This window comes from Lissotriton helveticus, chromosome 4_1 (genome assembly GCF_964261635.1).
Source record: "Lissotriton helveticus chromosome 4_1, aLisHel1.1, whole genome shotgun sequence".
Taxonomy (NCBI): Eukaryota; Metazoa; Chordata; class Amphibia; order Caudata; family Salamandridae; genus Lissotriton; species Lissotriton helveticus.
The window spans coordinates 446154826-446177391 of NC_136063.1; the positions used below are offsets into that span (position 1 = coordinate 446154826).

Here is a 22566-nt window from a genome sequence, read left to right on the forward strand (position 1 = left end):
GTCAAACAACATACAACCACTTCACTACAAACAAACAAAATAAGTAAATACCAATACGGTTCACAACGCCAGTAGCTCTAACTTTCACAAAGGCGAGATTGACTGCATTAAATGCCTTTTTAGGTCTTGGCTCTAGATAGCGCATGCTCTGTCTCGAAGAGAGGTGTTGTATATAATTTGTGGGCTTAATTTCACCCATAGGCTTCCCATTTACTAGCTCCATCGTCACTCCCCTAGTTTTTCTCCCTATTTGTCCATAGCATGCATGTGTCATACCTCTTCCTGTGTTAGCCTTCCCAAGAGCATGGACCAATTACTACTATCCATCCACTGCTCCCATTTAGTAACTGTTTTACGGACTGCTTTTTTCTTTGTTAAAGAGGATTTACACAAGCGTTTGTGTTTTTACTCTCTCCAAGCTTCATTTCTGTAAACAAGCCTGTAAATCTTGTTCTTATCTCCTCACATTTGCTGTGCATTCAAATACCGAGGTCAAAAGTCAGGCGTTGTTTTCCGAGGGCGCCTGTTTACTTTTCTTTCTCTGACTTCAAAGTGAGTGGATTTGCGCCCACTGGATATTGTTCTGTATTTTTTGTTTTACTTATTCTGGCTTTGTAAGGCTGCCGCCGCCTGTCTCCATTTTTACTTGCAATATTACATATGCTTGGGGATGACTGGTACTTTTGTATAACAAGACTTTGAAAGCATACTCGGCGGCTTAATTTTCATGCGTTTTTGTGGCCTTTTCATTGGGGAAATTCTCATGTCCATGTACAGACTTATTTTGCACTTGGGATTTTATTATATGACTCATCCCCCACCAAAGGAAGCACAATGTCTACCACTTAGGGCTGGGTGACACGTAAACAACTCCACACTTCCGAACAGCGATTTTGAGAAATATCTACCCTAATGTGAATGGTGTTAATACACCAGTGAAGATTGGGGCAGTTTGGAGATCACTCCTAGTATCCTGATCCAAAGCTTCATGTCTTCAGGCAACACACTTACGCTGTGGGGGTCCAAAAAGAATGAAATATGGGTTATTCCTGATGGCCTTTTATTCATAATCTCCTTTGAAACATATCCTAGTGGCAGCAAATGCATAAGGAATATGGATTCCTTTATCTGTGGAAATCCATTGGTACTATTGCCACAATATACTCCCAAAATAAGGCCCAAGATGAATTCCTTCAGGGTTTTCTGGTGGCTGTTTCTGAATTCACACTGGACAGTGTACTTGCTGGATTTTAACATGATGTAGACATTTTTGCGGCACAGGCCTGACATGGAAGGGGCTATCTGGTGCATCCTCCAAGAAACTCAAAGGCACACTGCGTGACATGAGCTTTTGATACTTATGGCGAACCTTACGTAGACATGAGCTTGCACCTATTTCTCCACATGTCCGTCGATCATATTAGCGTATTTACTATATTTTGCATGGCAATACTTTGTTCAACACAGGCTCTATAGTGGTCTCGAATCATTACCCCACATCATTGGAATTAAATATGGCCATAGGACAACTTAGTCTCTTCTTGTTGACTGGACCTATTGATCATTAGGGATTCTATGTTTAGAGAGGAGATAAAGAAACAGATTGATGAATAGTTCACCCTTAAAGAGTGATCGGATGTCACTGCTGCAGGGATTTTGGACTCATTCAGGTCAGTGCTGTATGGGAAATGTCACTTTCATGGCACTTCTCCACAGATTATAAGCTATAAATATTCAAATTGGTGGACAAATTAAGAGAGTTGTAGAAGTAGTACAAAGATAAGCTATCTCTGCAGCTCCTCTATAAGCTGACTTACCCTAGAGGACACTTAAAAACTTATTTATACTAGTAGGAGAGAGATCATTTTGCCTTACCTGAAACAGCACTCCTGCTCCTCTGGGGATACAATAGATTCTCATCTAGACCACCAGTTACCTGGAAAATCAATCAATCAGAGTACTTGTAGTGCGCGTTACTTACCCGTGAGGGTCTCAAGGCGCTGAGGGGAAGGGGGTGCTGCTACTGCTCGAAGAGCCAGGTCTTGAGGAGTCTTCTGAAGGCGAGTAGGTCTTGGGTCTAAACGTATGTGGGTGGGGAGGGTGTTCCAGGTCTTGGCGGCGAGGTAGGATAAGGATCTACTGCCGGCGGAGGTCATTCGTTGGATGCGGGGGACAGCAGCGAGGGCGAGGCTGGAGGAGCAGAGCTGGCGGGTGGTGGTGTAGAAGCTGAGCCTGCTTTTAAGGTAGGCTGGTCCGGCATTGTGGAGTGCTTTGTGTGCGTGGGTGAGGAGCTTGAAGGTGATCCTCTTGTCGACGGGGAGCCAGTGTAGGTCTCTCAGGTGGGGGGTGATGTGGCTGCGGCGGGTGATGTTGACGATCAGTCGGGCGGAGGCGTTTTGGATGCGTTGTAGTTGTCGTAGGTGTTTGGCTGGGATTCCTGCATACAGTGCGTTGCCGTAGTCCAGTCTGCTGCTGACGAGGGCCTGTGTCACCGTTCTTCTTGTTTCGGTCGGGATTCACTTGTAGATTCTGCGGAGCATGCGGAGGGTGTTGTAGCAGCAGGAGGAGGAGACGGCGTTGACCTGCTTAGCCATGGAGAGGGAGGAGTCGAGGATGAATCCTAGGTTGCGTGCATTGTCGGTGGATGTTGGTGCTGTTCCCAGTGTGGTCGGCCACCAGGAGTTGCCCCAGGCTGAGGGGGTGGGGTCCGAGGAGGAGTACCTCCGTCTTTTCTGAGTTCAGCTTCAGACGGTTGCTCCTCATCCAGTCGGCGACGGCCTTCATTCCCTCGTGGAGGTTGGTTTTGGTGGTGTGTGAGTCCTTGGTGAGGGAGAGGATGAACTGGGTGTCGTCGGTGTAGGAGATGATGTTGAGGTCGTGCTGGCGGGCCACTTGTGCGATGGGGGCCATGTAGATGTTGAACAGCATCTGGCTGAGGAATGAGCCCTGGGGGACGCTGCAGATGATGTCGGTGGCTTCGGATCGGAAGGGTTGGAGGCGGACGCTCTGGGTTCTGCTGGAGAGGAAGGACGTGGTCCAGTCAAGGGCCTTCTCTTGGATTCCGGCTTCTAGGAGGCGCGTCTTTAGAGAGTGATGGCAGGCCGTGTCGAAGACGGCTGACAGATCCAGGAGGATGAGGGCTGATGTCTCGCCGTTGTCTAGTTGGCGCCTGATGTCGTCTGTGGCGGCGATGATGGCTGTCTCGGTGCTGTGGTTTCGTCTGAATCCGGACTGGGACCGGTCCAAGATGTTGTTGACTTCCAGATGGCGGGCCAATTGCCTGTTGACTATTTTCTCGATGACCTTTGCCGGGAACGGGAGCAGGGAGATGGGCCGGAAGTTCTTGAGGTCCTTGGAGTCTGCCTTGGGCTTCTTGAGGAGGGCGTTGATTTCGGTGTGCTTCCAGCTTTCCGGGAATGTCACTGTTTCGAAGGAGATGTTGAGGACCTTCCGTAGTTGGGGTGCGATGGCTGCGTCGTCTTTGTTGAATACGTGGTGTGGGCACGGGTCTGAGAATCAATATTTTTAAGAGATTAAAATAAATGCAGGAGAGTTGTTTGATGAATTCAGGACTTATACTTCTCTGTATGCTGCATGCAGTCATTATAGTCCAGTCAGTTATATTATAGCTCAGAAAATGACCTACTCAAACTTAGTGCACAATAACAGGAAAGCCTAGAATATCAGTCTAGAGAGAAATGGGTCAGCTAGGCAGTGTAGTATCTGAAAGTTAATAAAGCCCAGGCCCTGATGGCTTTGCAGGGAACTTTTATTTGTGGAAACCCCCATTTGTGGAAGCATGGGAGAAGAACTTGGGGATGACGTTCCCACTCATGGACTTGTTGCCGCATCCTGCTGAGGAGGTCAGCAAAATTGTTGTCCGTGCACATAAGATGTTCCGCTAACAGATGGATTTTGTGATGTATGGCCTAAGAGAGGCATGATAACTGTAGTGTGTTTCCCACTGTTTTTGTACAAAGTACATGGCCGTCATATTGTCACTCTGGACTTGGACAACCTTACCTATGAGGTTAGGTAGAAGCGCTTTCAGCGCTAGGTGAACGGCTTGAAACTCGAGGTAGTTTATATGGAGATTCTGGTGTTTCGTGTCTCAGAGACCCTGAACTGTTATATCTTGTAAGTGAGCACCCCACCCTTTGAGGGATGCTTCTGCTGTTAGCAGGATCTGTGAAACAGGGTCGATGAACTGCCGCACTTTTAACAGGTTTTGTGTGTTCCACCACTGTAGAGAGTGATGGGTGCTGCTGTCTATCGACACTAGATCGTCAGGTCAACCTGTGACTGAGTCCACTGTCGTGCTAAACATTCTTGTAGAGGACGCATGTTCAGTCTTGCATGAGGCACTATTGCAATGCATGATGCCATCAAATTCAAGGTGCTTTGGGTCTGTCTGCCTGGATCCAGTCAACCTGATAGTGGCTTCGGACCTGCAGGACGTTTAATATTATTTACCTGTCCTGAAGTCTCACAGAAACTACTTGCAGTTCAGGGTAGACCAGTGCCTGTAGGGTGTTTTCTAAAGTGATGGCTGGACAGCATAACTTCAGAAGTTGGGGTTTGCAGCTTTCCCCTATCTTGAAGATTGGCTGTTAAGGCGAGCTCGCCACAGTCAGTCGTAGACCACACCTGGACAAATGCAAACCTCCTGATATCATTGGGGTTCACACATGCCAAAGTCACATCTGACTTTTTTTCATTGGCTGCTTTCCATTGGTTCGGGACTACCTTTCACTACAAACAGTCCAGGACATTTGGGCTTTGTTCTCAAAGTTTCAGCCTCAGTTGTGGGATTGGTGAGAGTGGCTCTGAGGCTTGTGGGTCTCTTATACATCTTGCTCGTCGATTATGCCAGGTGACATATGCAGTTTCTGCAGTGGAACCTGTAGTGTCAGTGGGCCCAACACCAGGGTAAACCGGTCTGATTCGATCAAGGTATTGGAGAAGACTGCAAAAGGCTTGCAGAGGTGGCTCAATTGCAGTTGGAATGGCAACTGCAACAGACCTCTCTCCCTGCCCCACCTAGACCCGACAGTGGTGACAGGTGCATTACTGTTTAGATGGAGAAGTCATCTTGGAGAGGTGGAGATCAGAGGAAACTAGTCTCCACCAAAGGAGACCTATCTCACATCAACCTATTAGAGTTCTGGGCCATTTGATAGGCACTGAAAAGTTTCATACCTTTTATCAAGTATAGGCTGGTTCAGGTTGTCACAGGCAATACCACTGCTATGTGTTACTGCAATAGGTAAGGCACAGTGGGGTCTTGTGTCAGGAATCACTTTCTTTGTGAAGTTGGCTGGAGGTGAACCACCTGGCAGGATCTTTGAACGCAATAGCTGACAAACTCAACCGCTGGTGCATGGCAAATCAGGAAATTGTGGTTATACCAGATGCTGGGCATCTTCCAGCAATGGGAAGGATTATGGGTCAATCTTTTCATTACTTCTGAGAAGATGCCATGTCATAGCTTTTTCGTGCCGGAGTTTCCATGAAGGCTCTCTCTCTCTCTGAGACACATTCCAAATAGAGTGGAGCACAGGATTCATGTACATCTTCTGCTGCCCCCTTTCCTGCCCCCAGTCCTGAAAAATATCAAGAACAACCAGGCCTAAGTCATCCTAGTGGCTCCCGGTTGGGCAAGGAAAGTGTGGAACCTCTGGGTGCAAGCATCTGTCTGCCAACCAGGCTACAGGTTCGGTAGAATCTCCTGTTGCTGAAGCAGGGTAGGGCCCTGCTGCTGCAATCTACCTCTTTGTATGTGGAGATCAAACGCCGACAGTTGACTGTATTTGATCTTCCTCCTGAAGTTGTGAATGTCTTCCTTACTGCCAGGTGTCCTGCTAGAAAGTCTGTCTTTTCTGGACTCTGAGACAGGTTTAGAGTCTGATGTGGCACCCACAGTACTGACCCGTTAAAGGCCAAACTGTCAGATGTTTTGTTATTTGTTTTATCCCTGGCCCAAAACCGACTTGCAGTGGACATGGTTAAAGGTTGCTTGTTGGCCATTTCGACCTTTTGATGTTTACTGCATCAGCCGTCCTTGATCAAATCATCTGTTATAGTGAGGTTTCTAAAAGATTTGACTCCATTTGTTTCCTCATAAACTCTTTGTGATGCCACAGTGAGGTCTAAATTTGGTCCTCAGTTATGTCATTTGTGCATGCCATTCGAAGAAAAACAGAGATCTCCACTACATCTACTGACTATGAAAACTGTGTTCCTGGTCACAGTAACTTCGGCTCGTCATGTGAGTAAACTCCATGCTGTTTTGGTGCAGCCACCTTACAACACCTTTTTTCCAGAGAAAGTGCTATTGAGGTCCATAGAAGCCTCTTCGCCAAAGGTTGTGATTGCTTTTCAGTTTGGGCAATCCATTACTGTCCCAGCATACTTTGCCCCTCACCGCTTGAAGGAAGAGAAGAGGATCCATCAGATGGGCACTAGAAGACCTTTGAGCTTTTACATCAACTGTACCAAAGACCATCAGTTGGACGTTCAGCTGCTTGTGAGTTTCTCTGGGGCAAGAAACGGCGGAAAAGGACTTTGCCAAGGTGAATAGTCCTCTACATTAAGATCTGCTACGCATTGTCCAAGGAGCAGCATCCAGAAAAACTAAGGACCTTCTCCACCAGGGCCAAGGCTGCTACCACAGTGCTGGCATGTGGTCATGCAGGACGTCTTTGTCTTAGCCATCCACACGCCCACCATCTGGGGAGGTACTGCTTTGGTATTTATTCTAACAGTGAAGCATATTCTCTTATAAGTATTAGAAGAACAAGTTACTTGACTTCAGTAACTCTTTTTCTTGTGTATACTCTATTTAACCACAGACTACTCTTCCTAGCTCCCAGTTTGGTTGAAAGGTCTATTTTTCCATGTAAAAAGGTCCCAAATAAGAGATCTTCACACAGGTACATCTGGTTATTGTTGGGCTTCTCGTCTGAGGGCACCAACAGACTTAAGAACTAAACCAGTGTAAACATGCAGAGGTGGCGATTACATGCAGCTCCACTCTGTCACTTCCCAAGCCGAATGATGCCAACACAGTTTCACACATGCCACCGATCAGCACACAGGAGCACTGCTGATAAATCTTCCTGCTCCAGTCTGGCACCCGGAGGTATTCTAAGGTGAGAAATCAGAGATTAGACAGAGTATCCAACAGAAAGACTGTTATTTATGGAAAGTAACTTATTTGCCTGAGCCCTTACTTCTATTCAGCGGGGCCGTCACTGACACTTTGATGGGCTCTTGGTCAAAGCCGTGTCCTTGTTTTTGCCCATTAGTAAATAGGCAGGTGGCGAGGCATCAGAGACCTGTGCCTTGTGACCCTGATTTTCTCACTAAATGTCCTATCATAAAGCCTGATGGTTCAGGCTTCAATCAGCAAGGTGAACCCCAATTAATTCCCCATGACTCCTCCTGATATGAAGTTCAAGAGGACAGAGTTGTTTGGAAAACTGATGTTCTCCTCGGCCAGCCTAGCATTGAGATCAGCCATTGCAGTCTGTTTGTTGGGTTGGTTTATATACGGAAGATGGCCAGCGAGATCTTGCCAGCGGTCCCAAAAGAGGTTAGGGTCTCTTTTGCTTAAGCAATTTATGATGGTCAAGACATAGCCAAATATGTAATTCATGCTGGTCCTGATACTACTGTTTGCATGCGAATGGTGCTTGGTGGTGATGTCTTTTGCTGCCTCGTGTGTTCCGCAGGATTTTCTGGAGGTGTACACACCTCTGTGGATGTGCCCTTTGATGGCTCATGTCTTTTTGATGAAAAAGTTGATTCTGCCCTGAAGCGCTTAAAGGAGAGTAAAACCATGACGCGGTCCCCATGTCTTGAAACCTGCCAAATCAGTTCGGATAATTCAGAGTCTTCTCCAGGAAGATGGTATATATACAGCAACAGTTACCCCAAACGCTGAAACAGTCACTCACCCCAGTCCTTTCGAGGGCAGGTATGTTGGTCTGGCAGTAAACGAGTAGGCCAGCAAGGGCATCAGTCTTCCCCTGCAGCAACAGCCACTGGGTCATTTTAATTTGCCCTAAGCAATGCATAGACATCCCATTGGGGGGTGGCAGGATGTAGTTTTCCTCCCAGTATGTCAATGTATCCCATTGACAAATGTGTCATGCATATTGTTCAGCATGGCTATGCCTTACCCTTTCTTTTTGTTCCACTACATTCCCCCCTTTCCTCCCCCCACATTTGGAGGAGCACCTCTCTATTCTGTTACAGGAGGTGCAAGGGTTTTCTTTAATGTTGCTTCGCTTCTGAGAGGATTCCAGGCTTGCAAAGAGGAGAGGGTTTCGACTCTTGTTAGTTATTTATGCCGAAAAGGGGTGTAGACATCTGGCCTGTATGATGGATTATCTGTGAGAATACTCACTAGGAGGTGCATTCCAGCTGGAATGGAATGCGGAACTCCTGTATGTCTTCACGTGCCTGCCTCGCCTGCTCCCATTTCTGAATGAGATCAGGAACAACGAGGCCTAGTTCATTCTGATAGCTCTTAAGTGGGCCATGAGAGTGTGGCAGCTAAACCTCTGGGCATGAGCATCTGTCCCACATCAGACTGCGCCTTTACTAGGACATATTTTCTCAGCAACAGCACAGGGGGTCCTCCAACCAAATCGTTTGTCTACCCTTCAATGTGTGGAGATTGAGGGTTAGCAGTTGACTGCATTTGACCTGCAGCCTGGAACCACCACTGCACCCGTCGCCTATGGGCTGAGTTAGAGTTGCCCACCGGTCCCAGCAAAGTCCCCCAGCACTCCAGAGTTAGAGTCCACCGTGGGTTGACCCCTACAGGACTCCCTGGCATCGCCTGCAGCCTCTGCATGGAGACCCCCCAACCACGAGTGGCCCGGTAAGGTGAAATCCGACCTCAAAAGAGATCCATGCTTTCAGCCGCCCTGCGCCCTGGAGAAGAGATCCCAATGTGCACCTACATCTCCAAGTCCTCCAACTTACCTGCCCAACTGTTGGTTCCTCTCGGAAGTCCTCCTGGACCGAGCCTGCAGCCAAAATCCCAAACTGGCAACCCCCATTGAATACAACAGGGAACCGATGCCAAAACAGCACACTGCACCCAGCCGCCCCTGTGCCACTGTGAGTACACCTTTTGTGCTAAATTGGATCCCCCTTTGCCCTGAGCTAAACCCTAGGAGCTTTGCTCCCACAACCTTGTGGCCTGCTCGTGAGCAGCCGCCAACCAGAGGCCCCCAATCCCCCATTGGATAACATTGGGCATCTGCACTCTGCACCAGCCGCTCTAGTGCCACTGAGGGTGTTTAAAGGGTTCATCCTTGACCCTGAGGGAACCCTGGTTCTAACCCCAGAAACACAATCCCAAAGACTGATTACTTACCGGTTAACCGATAACTTTGTTTTCCTCCATAGGAATACATAGACTGTTTTCCCTTGAAAAATGTTCTAAGTGTGTAGTTAATTTGTATGAAACCTGAAAAACTGTAACAAAACTGATTTACTTACCTTTTCCTTAGGGAATGTCCCAGTGTGATATCTAGGCATATCACACTGAGTAGAAATAGTAACTTAAAAAGTAATCTGAAAAGTATTTCGACATTTTGACTTATCTGTATTTCAATCAACTGCATTCATTTGTAAAACACTGCATAAGATTTTACAAAGTATTTATTCCCTTACCTGTGCCAGGCTTGGCTTGCTTCTAGAAATAACATAACTAAACAATATTTTTATACAAAACAAATTGGCCTGAGTTCAGTCTTTGAGTGTGTGACATCATTTACTGACTGTGTGTACAACAAATGCTTAACACTACCATCTGAAAGGCTTACTGCTTGCCCACACTACCTCAAATAGAGAGTAAGATGCTATCTACTTTTACCTCTGCCTACCTTTGGGGATCCACTGGACTCTATACCTCATTTTGGTTTAGTATATACAGAGCCAGCTTCCTACACTTGGTCAGTTCATTATGGATGTTAAAATTATTGCCAATGTTGGCAGTCACAAAACCGAGTCTTTTTTAAAGAACAGTCTGTTCTTCAGTGAGAGAATAGTTGCTCAAATTAACAATCAATTGGTCTGGTGTTGAAGGTGCTCCTGGTCTGGCATGGAGATGGAAGGGGGCCTAGTGCTGAGACACCCTTCTTCTGTATCTTGGTCTTCTGGAGCCTTCTCCTAGAAAGGCATCCTTTGCTATCCTGGAAAGAAACGTGGTTGGAAGGGAGGAACCAGATATCCCCAAGGTTAGGGCCCCCATGGCTGGGGAGGTAGAGGGCCGGGTCTAAATCAATGTCTGTGTGATCCCTTCATGTGGGAGGAACTCTGTTTGGTCCAAGAGCTGCTTGTCGATTCATCACTACTGCTCCACTCAGCAGATTCGGATGGCCCTTCGTCTATTTCGTTCCTCCAATCTTTTTCTTTTCTCTTGCCCCTACTCTCAGCTAGGACCTAGAAATCATCTTGCAAATAAGGATACACCTTTTCAGTAGAGAAGCGGGAAATATCTTTCTTGAGTTTAGAGCTCTTCTTAACCATCAAGCACTGTTTGTTTTCTTTCACAGTATAATTCACTTACTGCAATTTTTTTATTGTGTGGTCTAAATTGTATTTTTAATTTTATTTTCTAGAACCTCAAATTCCACCAACAAAAGATCAGCCATCTGTTTAGCTCTGTTGATAATCAATATCATTGAATGTCTCGGCATGTGCCAGGCTGCAGCTGACCAATCCTTTTTAAATGCTTTGTTCTCTAGAAAGAGTTCCAGGGCATTCATAACAATTAAGCCTTGAGGTGCAAAATTAGATATTAGGTCAGAATAACCCCATGTAATTCTGTACGTATCTGCTGCTGTTTCAAATTGGACTGTAAAATGCCCAAAAGTTCTGTCTAAGATGGAAAACAGGGCTACCAACTAAAAATATCAGGCCCACAGCCAAGGGAGGATGTGCTCAAACTAAAAAACACAAAGGGGACCTGGGGGTTCATTTAGAGACCCAGGCTACATCACCCACAATCAGTATTTTGGGTCGCTTCCCAGTGAAAGCAAACACCAAAAAAGGAGGTATTTTTTATTTCATTTAACTCTTGGTAGTGCCTGCTTCTGCGGGTCTTTCAATAGACAGCAGTAATACTTGTTACAAGGACTGCTGTCTTTCTTTTGAGTTTCCTACTCCTTGGTGAATTGTCCTGACAATCTGTTTTTATTCTGCAAAACTAAGTAGGACCATGTATTTGGGATTCATCGGAAACATGCATCAATTTAATTTGTCAATTTCAGTACATCACCCTTTTAACCTAAAAAAAGAATACACGTACTATATGTATGACATTAGGCCTACACGTTTTCTATTTAGACGCACTTCATGTTCCATGAACAGTTTGCAAATCGAAACTGTGGAAAAACTGAAAAGAATACCAGTGATTCATCGTTTTTTCTTTGGTTGCTTTTAATCTGATAGAGACTTCTAACCGCAGATTACTTACCTTAGAATTATCCCCAGGCATCAGACTAGATCCAAAATGTTTTTGTGAGCAGTACCTCTTCGTGCCGGTAGGTGGTGTCATACGGTTCTGTGTCTCATTGTTGGCGTCAGCACCAGAAGTGACGTTCGTGGTGTCTATATATTAGTGCCACCCAGTCCGTTATTTTCCTTCCATGCAAGCAAGCGCAGTTCTGTGAGGAACTACCACTTAGTCTCTTTTTGACTAAGATTTTTTCAACGTTTTGTCGCAGTCTTTTTTAAGATCTTACCTTCTGGTGTGGCAGGGATGTCCTCCAAGAAGGCCAACTTCAAGCTCTGCGGCGCCTGTCACCAACAGATGTCGGTGACTGACCCGCACCTTGTTTGCGTGTGGTGCCTCAAGTGGTACCATGATCCGAAGGCCTGTCCCAACTACCACGCCATGCATCTGAAAGCCTTGAGAGAGTGATCCCTCAAGCTTCTGGTGGCTCAAAGCCGTGCCGCTCTCGGTCGAGTTGAGGTTGTTGTCCCACTCTAAGTCATCGAGCCGTTCGGGTAAGGCTCAGAGCCACAAGAAAAAGAAGTTGTCGAAGCGCTCTTCAACGTTACCGTGTCTGTTGCCTGACTAGATGAAGGAGCGTGCCTAGAGTCATGGCCCCTTGGTTGAACCACTCCTGGGCCGACTCCACACCTCCCTGAATTTCCGGGAGCCTGTCCTTTTAAACAGAGTATTTTATGAGGCCATGCGCCTCATATTTGTGCGGATCATTCCCTCCAGGACTCCTTTGGCCTGTGGGTTCGGGAGGACCCCTTCTGGATCCATGCCCGCGGCTCTGGAGCCAGTTGGGCCCCAAGGAAGCACAGATGGATCTGGGTTGGCATTAGTTGTGCCATTTTGACCTTTCCCAGTGCCGGTCCCGAGGCTGATGCTCCGGACAACACCGGTGGCTCCATCCCCATTCTCATCCCCAGCACGGAGCAGGAGGGACGCCATCCGACGCTGGCTCCGATACTGACTGGAGCCATGCATTCCAAGCCGGAGCCTGAGCCCTATTCCTATGGGCTGGGACTTGGGGAAGAATGGGAAGGGTTGATGGACCCAGAGGAATAAAAACCTCATGAATCCTTGGACTGGTGTGTGGATCTAGGTGAAGCCAGTGGACTGGACACTTCTCCAGATACTAGAATGCTTTCTGTCCCTACCATGGCTATGGAGGAGGGAGCACCATTCCTAGTGGTGGTGTGGAGGATGGCTGAGGTCCTGGAACTTAGCTTGCCCTCAGCGGCAGTGAAGGCTAATGTATTGACGGAAGTGCTTCAGCCGGGAGTGTCTCCTTCTGAACCACTTCTCCCATTTAATGATTCACTTACTCATGTCCTGCTTGGGATCTGGTCCAAGCCCAGCACAGGGGGTCCTGTGAGCAGGACTATTGCCCTCCGCCAATGACCCGCCCCTGGGGACCCCAAATTACTGATGGAACACCCTACCTCAGAGAGCTTGGTTGTCCAAGCCTCTACTTCTTATATAATCCTGGTGCTTTACCAACTGCCTGCCGGATCTTGAATACAAGAGGCTGGACAATTTAGGCAAGAAAACGTTTTCTTCCACCAGATTGCATTGCTGTCAGTGAACACAGCATGCCTTTTGGGCCACTATTCCCACACCCTGTGGCATACGGTTGTACAGGTGCTGCCAACGGTCCTGGAGGATGCCCAGGCAGTGCTCTCCCAGGCTGTTGCTGATGGAAGGAATGCAGCTAAGTTCACCATTTGCTGTGGACTAGACACCACGACTCACTTGGCAGAATGGTTTTATTGACAGTGGCCTTGCAATACCACGTCTGGTTGATGACTACAGGCTTCTCTGGGCATGTCCAGCCATCACTCATGGACATGCTCTTTGATGGTTCATTTCTCTTAAGAGACAAGGCGGATTCGGTTCTGGATGCTTTAGGGACAGCAGGGCTCTGACCCCTCATCACCCTCAAGCCACTTTATCAGCCACAGAAGGGGTATACAGCCACGTCCTTACCCGCCCAGCCACAGCGGCGTGCAAGCTTTCCAGCCTCTGTGTGACCGTGAACATGGTACCTACCAGCCCCATGAGCCGGGTGGCCAGCAGTCGGGTTAGGCTACCTCCCCCACAGCAGCCACAGCCTCCAAACCCTCCTAGTCTGCCTGCTTACCCTCACAGGCACTCAGTGAGCGGCAGGAATCTCCATCACCTGCACCTCTGGCAGTCCATAACATTGGACATGTGGATTTTGCAGATTGTTCAAAGGGGCTATTGCCGACCCTTTGAGACTACCCCTCCCTCTATGCCACCTACTTACCGCAGGCTGATGAGGACCACCTGTCTCTTCCCTTCCAGGAAGTGACATCCCTTTTGGCCAAAGGAGTCATAGAGAAAGTGCCAATGTCAAAAGTAGCTTGTGGTTGCTATTCCCGCCACCTTCTGGTGCCCAAGAAAGACGGAGGACTCTATTCTATCCTCAACCTGTGCTCTCTTAATTTCCTCCTCAAGATGAAGAAATTCAAGATGCTCACTCTTGCTCAGGTCCTGTCTGCCCTGGATCCGAGAAGCTGGATGGTAGCATTGGATTTTCAGGGCGCATAATTTCACATTCCGGTCCTGCCTGCCCACAGGTTTTACCTTTAGTTCATGGTGTGCCACAAGCACTTTCAGTTCACTGTGCTCCCTTTTGGCCTCACCAGTGCCCCCTCGGGTGTTCACCTAGGTGATGGCGGCGGTCACAGCTCCTGTGCGAATATGAGGGGTGCTAGTCTTTCCCTATCTCGACCACTGGCTGTTGATGGTGGGCTCGCCCCAGGCTGTTGTCTCCCACCGCTAGAGTATGGGGGACCTCCTGCATTCGCTGGGGTTCACTATGAAATTACCAAAGTCACACCTGGCGGCCACTCAGATGCTTCCCATTATCAGAGCTGTTCTGGACACTGTGCAGTTTTGGGCCTATCCTCCCAAACGGGTAGTCCTGGATATTCAGGCTATGATACTGATGTTTCAGCCTCTGTCCTTGATTTCGGTGAGACTGACTCCAAGGCTGCTGGGACTCATAGCCTCCTGCATCCTGCTTTGACACATGCCTGTTGGCATATGCTGGCTTTACAGTGGGACCTGAAGTTCCAGTAGGCGCAGCATCAGGGGAATCTCTCCAGCATGGTCCAGATCTCAGAGGGAACTGCGAAAGATCTGCAGGGTGGTTAACAGCCTGCAATTGGGTCCCAGGCAGACCTTTACCAACCAGATCAGACAGTAGTGACGGATTCATGACTACTGGGATGGGGCTGTCATCTGGGAGAGGTGGAGTTCAGAGTACTGTGGTCTCCGGTGGAATCCGGACTCTTCATCAACCTGTTGGAGCACTGAGCAATCCAAATGACATTGAAAGCCTTTCTTCCCACCATTCAGGGAATGCTATTGAAAGTGTTCACGGAAAACACCACTGCCATGTGGTGCTTCAACAAGCCGGGTGTGGTGGGGTTGTGGATACTTTGTCAATAGGCCCCAAGTCTCTGGACGTGGCTGGAACAGCGGAACAGACAAACTCACGAGTGGCATCTCCAGCCGGAGGTCGTGGAAGGTCTATTTAAGCAGTGGGGAGAGCCTTGGTTAGATTTGTTTGGCACCGAAATGAGGCACAATTTCAGCAGTTCGGCGCACTTAAGTTTCTAGGAGACTCTTGCTTAGAGACTCTTCATCTCAAGTGGAGCTTGGGCCTCCTGTACTCCTTGCCACTCATATCACTCCTGCCTAGCGTTCTCCTGAAGATTATTAATGACTGGGCCCAATTCATCCTTGTGGCACCGTATTTAACACGGAGAGTCTGGTATCCCAAGCTGTTGAGCATGGTCATCGGTCCTCTGTTAAGGCTGCCTCGTCGGGAGGATCATCTGTTGCAGCAGATCATCTGTTTCCACCCAAACATGTCAATGCTCCGACTTCTTCTGTGGAGATTGAGCGGTGACATTTGACAACTTTTGACCTTGTGCCCGAACTCTGTAATGTTATCTTGCCAGCCAGGCATCCTTCCACCAAGATGGTTTATGCCTGCCTTTGGGCAAAATATGCGGCATGGTATACAGAAAGACAAATTGATCCCCTTTCTGCCCCCCTTTCTCAGGTTCTCCTGCTCATCCTATCCCTTGCACAGCAGAGCTCTGCTCTGGGCAATGTTAAGAGATCTATTTCTGCAATCTGTTTTTCTTCTGTTGCCTGACCAACCTTCCCTTTTTCTATCCCCTATTGTACATAGGTTTTTGTAAGGTTTGCAACATATGTTTCCTCCCTCTGCTTTCATTCTGTGGGACCTTAATCTGGTCCTGGTGAAACTGATGTGCACTCAATTTGAGCCCTTACATAACTGTTCTTTGTCTCCTTATCATCAAGACTGCCTTCCTGGTGGCAATACAATCTGCCCTTAAGGTCATTGAACTTCAGGCCTTTTCATCCAATTATTCTCATCTTACCATTTACCCAGATAAACTGGTGCTTCATACAAGAGCTTTCTTTCTTCCGAAAGTAGTCACTCTATTTCAGGTAGGCCAAACCATCACTCTGCCTGCTTTTTATGTGCGACTCATCCCTACAAGCAAGAGGAGCGGCTTCACCATCTGAATCCAAAAAGAGCATTGTCGTTTTACCTTCACTGCACACAAGAGTACCCGGTGGATGACCACCTCTTTGTGGGGTATGTCAGAGCGAAGAAAGGACTGGCTGTTCAGAGTGTTCTTTGTATCAAAATCCGTTACTCATTAGCTAAGAAGCATGCCCCTGAGTGTTTGCGTGCTCATACCACCATAGCTAAAGCTGCCCCAACTGCGTTAGCTCGCAGAGTTTCGATCCTGGGCATCTGCCAGGCAGCAACATTGCCTTCCCTGCACACAGGGTCAGGTGGGTCCATAGCGATGGACACTTTGCCTGTCTTCCTGACGACTTCCTTGTATAAAATTGGTCTGCAGACCCACCTCCGGGGAGCTATTGCTTAGGTATCTATTCTAAGGTAAGGAATCTGCGGCTAGAAGTCTCTATCAGATGAATAAGTAAGTTACCTTCGGTGACTCCTTATCTGGTAGAGACTCTATTTAGCTGCAGATTCCTTCTCTACCCACCCATCCTTCCTGCTTTGTGAATGAATTTCTTGGGACAGGTCATTTGACTTTCAGGGCCCTAGCTTTCCACACCAGTGGTCAGTGTACTTTGTGGATCTGCCCTTCTGGCATGGAAAGTCGCGAAACGTATTTGAAGTCGGCACGTCTGGGTGGCGCCTATGTAGGCACTGCGGATGTCACTTCTGGCACGGATGATGCCATGCGTAGCTGAACGACATCACCTACCAGCAGGCAGAGGTGTGCTAACGAAAAATTACCAGATCCAGCCTGACACCTAGGGATAATTCTGAGGTAAGAATTTGCTGCTACATACAGTCTCTACCAGATCAGGTGTTACCGAAGGTAGGTAACTTGTTTTTTAATAAAGCTGTTCAGAATATGAGAGCAATAGTCATGTTGAATACAATATGCATATTGTAAAAGAGAATTACTGTGCTATTACAAATAAAAATGCTTTTTTGAATGTTAATTCTATATCTTTCATTGAAACCTTCTGTAGATTGACATAGAGCCTCATATTTTGTATAGCTGATTTAATTGCAAACTAAAACATACAAATCATTATTTTTCTGTGTACATGTTCCTTTTGGCCAGTGCACTTTCTCATGGCCTGCTTTACAGATGAATGTGGTTTGAGAACTCTTAGCTTAACTTATCTAAATGGCCTTTTGTAGGTTTTCAGAGACCCATCCCTTTATGTTTGTGGGTTTTGTGTAACAAAACTGTGTTCTATGCAGGGATGCTGTGGTGAAGAAACAAGTCTAATGGAGGTGGAGGGTTCTCACCCATCAAGAACACTTGGCCTTACCACTGCAGAGCTCAAACAACTGCTTCTGAGAAAAGAGGAAACGCATGATAACTTGCTTCTGAACCTGGAAAAACATGTATTGGTAAGAATGTAGCCCAAAGTCTGTCTTTGGTTTTAGGTTTTCCCTTTTTGTTTTTATAATAAGTCTGTGCATTATTTGCAGGTGTAACATGCCTAAAACAGTTTTTAGTGTCTTGTCGGCTACTGTTTTTTGCTAAAGACATCTTGGGGACATTCAGAAAGCTTCCCTGGGAATGTACTTCGCCCATTGCTTACCATTGGCTTTGTGGTTTGTAGCACACATTTTCTGGCTTTCTATTTGCTGACTTTATTTGTTTTAGGCTGTCCACTGTGTTTTCATCCATCTTTAGGAGCAAAGCCTTTTCAAAACACGAGTGCTTCTTTCTTTAAAGAGGCCTGAAAATCTTGTTCTTATATTGTCACATTTGCTGTGCATTCAAAGACAAGTCAAATCTTAGGCTCTGTGTTCAAGGGAGCTTGGTATTTACTTTTCTTCCTCCGACTTCAAAGTGGGAGAATTTGTGACAATCTTGCTGGATACTGGGGGTGTAGAAAAGATATTTTGTTTAGCAAAAGAAAACATTTCAGAATATATTGGAATTCTGAACTCACAAATGAAGCAAATTTTTTGTTAATGCTGAAGTGTGTTGGAAACAAATATTTTAATATGATCAAATCAATTCACTAGGTGATGCAATTTCCAAGGTTATCATTTGTGCGCTGTGCAGTTTTATTAGTAAAACTGTATGTCTGTGCCAATGTAATGATTATTTCAATTGAAAATGTGTTGTCTGTAAAGGCACTATGCAACCAAACCATGTATACTCCATGCCACTGTACTCTGCACCACTCCAGTTTACATCATTCTATGCCACTGCACTCTGTGCCACTGCACTCCACTCTGCGCCATTCCATTCTATGCCACTTTACTCTACGCCTCGCTACTCTACGCCACTCTGCTCTATGCCAATGGACTCTTTGTCACTGTATTCCACCACTCTAGTCCACTCCAATCTACTCTGCACAGCTACACTCCATTTTGCAATACTGCACTCTTCGCCTCTGCACTGTATGCTAATACACTCTCAGACTGGCGTCTCCAACCTTTTCTGTAATAAAAGTTACTTATGTTGAATAAAATCCTCCAGAGCTACTTCTCTTATTAGAAGTCCCAGAATGCTACGCAACCTTCAAAGCCGCCATCCACGCACACCGTCTCCATCTCAAAACTTCGAAAACGACCCTCCTAGACACAATCCACGCCAATGCCCACAAAAGCAAATAACGCTTCGTCAACGAGTTCGCCAAACCCAACATCGAGACCACAGAAGTCCCACCCTCCCTAGACATTGTCAACAAACTGCACCTACTTCCACCACAAGATCTTGCAGATCTATTACAGTTTTGACACTCAAGACCCGCCTATCACTCCCGCCACCACCACACGCGACGATGATGCCCCCCAACAGGTCCTACTCAACTGGACCCCGCTCACCACGGACAACACTCTCAAGACCATAAAGAGCATTCATTCCGGAGCACCCTCAGAACCCTGCCGCGCCACATGTTCCACAGAGCTGCCACCTCCATCACCCCCGAATTACACTGCACCATCAAGTGCTCGGTCAAGACCGCTGCCTACCCCGACGACTGGAAACACGCTGAGATCAACCCCCTGATATAGAAACAGTCCATCAACCCAACAGACCTCAAGAATTTCACAGCCATCTCCCTGCTCCCCTTCCAGACAAAGTCATCAAGAAGGCCATAAATGCCCAACTCTGAGTTAATCTAACCAAACGACGCCCTGGATTCCTCTCAATCCGACTTCTGAAGCAACCACAGCACCATGACCTCAGTCCTCGCTGCCCACCAATGACATCCGCTCCCTTCTCGACCGGGGAGAAACAGCAGCCCTCATCCTCCTGGACCTCTCGACCGCCTTCAACACAGTTTCCCATTGCACCCTAAGTACGAGACTCCACAACGCCGTCATCCGCGACAAAAGCCTGGTGAAGATCCATTGCTTCATCACCGGTAGAAAACAGCGAATCATACTATCATTGTTCCTCTCAGAACCCACAGAGATCGGCTATGAAGTTCCCCCGGGCTCCTCCCTAAGGCCCACCCTTTTCAACATCTACATGGCCCGCTCGCATCCATAGTCTGAAACCATGCACTCAACATCGGCATAGGAGACGATGACACCCGACTGATCCTCTCCCTCACCAATGAACCCACAATCGCCAGAAACAACTTCCACGACCTGATGAAGGCAGACTCTACCTGTATGAGAGACAGCTGCCTCAAGCACAACTCAGACAAGATTGAAGTCCTCATCCTGGGGCCCAACACCTCTGCTTGGGAACACTCCTGGTGGCCCGCCGTCGAAGCAATCCCTCCCCACACCCACGGACCACGCACAAATCCTCTGCAACATACTGGACTCCTCGCTGACAATGAACCGCCAGATCAACGTCCTCTCTTCCACACTCTTCGCCTGCTTTGCAAGAACGTCAGATGGATCCCGACTGTGGCCAGAAAGATGGTCACCCACGCACTCCTCAGAAGCTGACTGGACTACAGCAATGCACTCTATGCTGGAGTCACCCAGAAACTCCTCAGGAAACTACAGAACGCCGCAGCCAGACTGGTCCTCAACACCACCTGCCGCAGCCACAACTCCGAACACTTGCGAGAACTCCACTGGCTCCCAGTCAACAAGAGTCACGTTCAAGCTCCTCACACATGCCTACAAAGCCCTCCACGACGTTGGACAAGCATAACTGAACCACCGCCTCTCATTTCACGTACCCACCAGACATCTCTGCTACCGAACCTCGGATCCGCAAGATCAGGACCAGAGGAAGATCCTTCTCCTACCTCGCCACTAAAACCTGGAACACTCTGCTTCTCCACCTCAGGTTATCCCAGTCATTAATCCAATTCAGGAACGATCTCAAGACCTGGCTCAAAGGAGCCACAAACTGCATCTACTAACATCAATTAGCTTGTGTTTTAACCCTTTTCTGAGGCTATTATGAGCCATATTATGGCAGCCACTTCGTGATGCTGAGCAGGGCAGTGCCGAAGGACATGCCCAGCATCTACTGGGGTAGTTTTACAAACCAGATGAAAGGGCCCAGCTAAAGGCCCGGCCTGATCTTAGTGCCTTGCAAGTATTTGGGGGCAGTGGAGACAGGAAAAGTGATCAGACCTAGCCACAAATAATGCCTTACAGCCTGGGACCTGTTCTGCTTGGCCAACGGCATTCCATAATCGTCTGATGGGAAGAAAGAATGGGTGCAGGGTGTGTTTCTCCACTATTTCCAGTGGACCTAGTGGAGTGGTACTCTGAGTCCAAAATATGGCAAAAGGCTACTTCTAACCTCCAGTACTTACCGGGCATGATTAAAGGCTGTGACAGCGGGTCCTGAGAATGACAACATTCCTCAGTGACTGGTGTAGCTGAAAGATATTGATGCTTGATGGATTACATCAATTTTCAGGCCTGCCTTTTATGTCTTAAGTGTGCTCCACCAGAGCGAAGATGGCATCTTTTTGACTGAAACTTGCGCAGGACAATCACTTGGCTGCTCCCATGAATCTTGCTGCTGTGTTATGGAGGCTTTCACCCAATGCTGTTTGGGATTGAGAAGCATTTGCCTGAGGCCTACACCCTCTAATGCTGGCTTCTTTCCTGTCTTTCTATTCTGTTTGATATGGAATCTACCCATAAGTAGACAACGGAGAAAGGCAAGGATGAGGTAGAATAAAATTACTTCATGTGCACTCTGTTACTCCTGCTTTGTAGTCTCGTCATTGTTATGATCATGCTCTTGCAAAACCCTCAGCCAAAAACACTGATGTACTGTTTTTTATTTATTTTTAGGTCTCGACCTCTGCCAATGCGCTTGCGCATTGTAGATGTCGAGACTTATAGAGTTGGATCCACGAAAGCTAACCCAGGCGGATTGCGCTGAGTGCATGTGCCCGTGCACGCTCTTGCCATTTGCTCCCCGAGCCGCCTGCCTCGCATCATTGCATCAGACCCGCCACAGCAATGCCGAGAGCTTCAATTCAAAGGGATCCGCTCCCCTGCCCCCGCTTCACACTTCAAAGGAATGCGCCCCCCGCATTGCCGAGAGCATTTCGCGGCCGCTTTTAATTTCATTTCGTGGCCGCTTTTAATTTCATTTCGCGGCCGCTTTTAATTTCATTTCGTGGCCGCTTTTAATTTCATTTCGCAGCCGCTTTTAAGTATCCTGCGTGTCTTTTGCGCTTGTTTCATTTTGCTTCCCAGCGGTTTCTTTCCAGCATTCATCGTAGTACAGCACACCACATTTTACGCTGCACTTCTGCATTCCATTCATAGCTAGCACGGTAACACATGTGGGTAGAGTTACCAGCCAATACAACATTATTTGTAATCTTCATGTGAATTGTGTATTTAGTACAGGTACCAGTGTTTTATTCCCCCATATTCTACAGCATTATTCCATGTGTAGAGTATTTTTGCTTTTTATGTGTTACTTGTGAAGGCATCTGCTCTGTAAGGTTTCCTTGTGCTGCTTAGAATACCTTTGCGCAATCTATGGGTAATTCATACATTGAGACCATAACACTACTGCTGTCCCTCGGACAGAAAGTTGAAGAATCTTCCTTGTATTTGTGAATCCTTACATATTTCTAAATTCGTAATATGGGAAATATTTCTGTATAGAGTTATGCACCCTTGAATTAACATTGTGATTGGCTTGCACTTAACATAGAACACACACTTCACCAAAAGATCCATTGTGGTTTGAGCAGGAAATAAAATTACTGTTCCACCGCTCACAATAGGGAGTCAGGCTTGGCGCAGCATCAGTACTGGGCTTGCTTTCTGAGAGTTTTAGTGGTTTGATGCCCACATCGCTTTTAGAGCGGTCTGTTTGGTCTCTAGGAGGCTCAAAAATAATGCTGCGAACGTCGCAACACTTCCCTGCCCAACCGTACAGACACTTCAGATGCAAGTGTCTCATTTGCTAGTTCTCCCAGAAAGGCTGTACAAGTGTTTCCATCATTCTTAGTGCTGCCCCGTATCACTCATCACTTCATTTCTGCTGTTTAGTTTATACTCTCTTTCCATG

At 47.3% G+C, this 22566-nt stretch overlaps 1 protein-coding gene across 2 annotated transcripts in view; it reads left to right on the plus strand.

Annotated features, from left to right (window-relative positions):
• VIRMA (vir like m6A methyltransferase associated) overlaps nucleotides 1-22566 on the plus strand; it is a 731013-nt gene that overhangs the window by 431734 nt on the left and 276713 nt on the right. For both annotated transcript variants that reach the window (XM_078687022.1, XM_078687023.1), the window contains exon 19: nucleotides 17343-17495. In XM_078687022.1, coding sequence (XP_078543148.1) covers nucleotides 17343-17495 — 153 coding nt within the window. The remainder of the gene's footprint in view (nucleotides 1-17342; nucleotides 17496-22566) is intronic.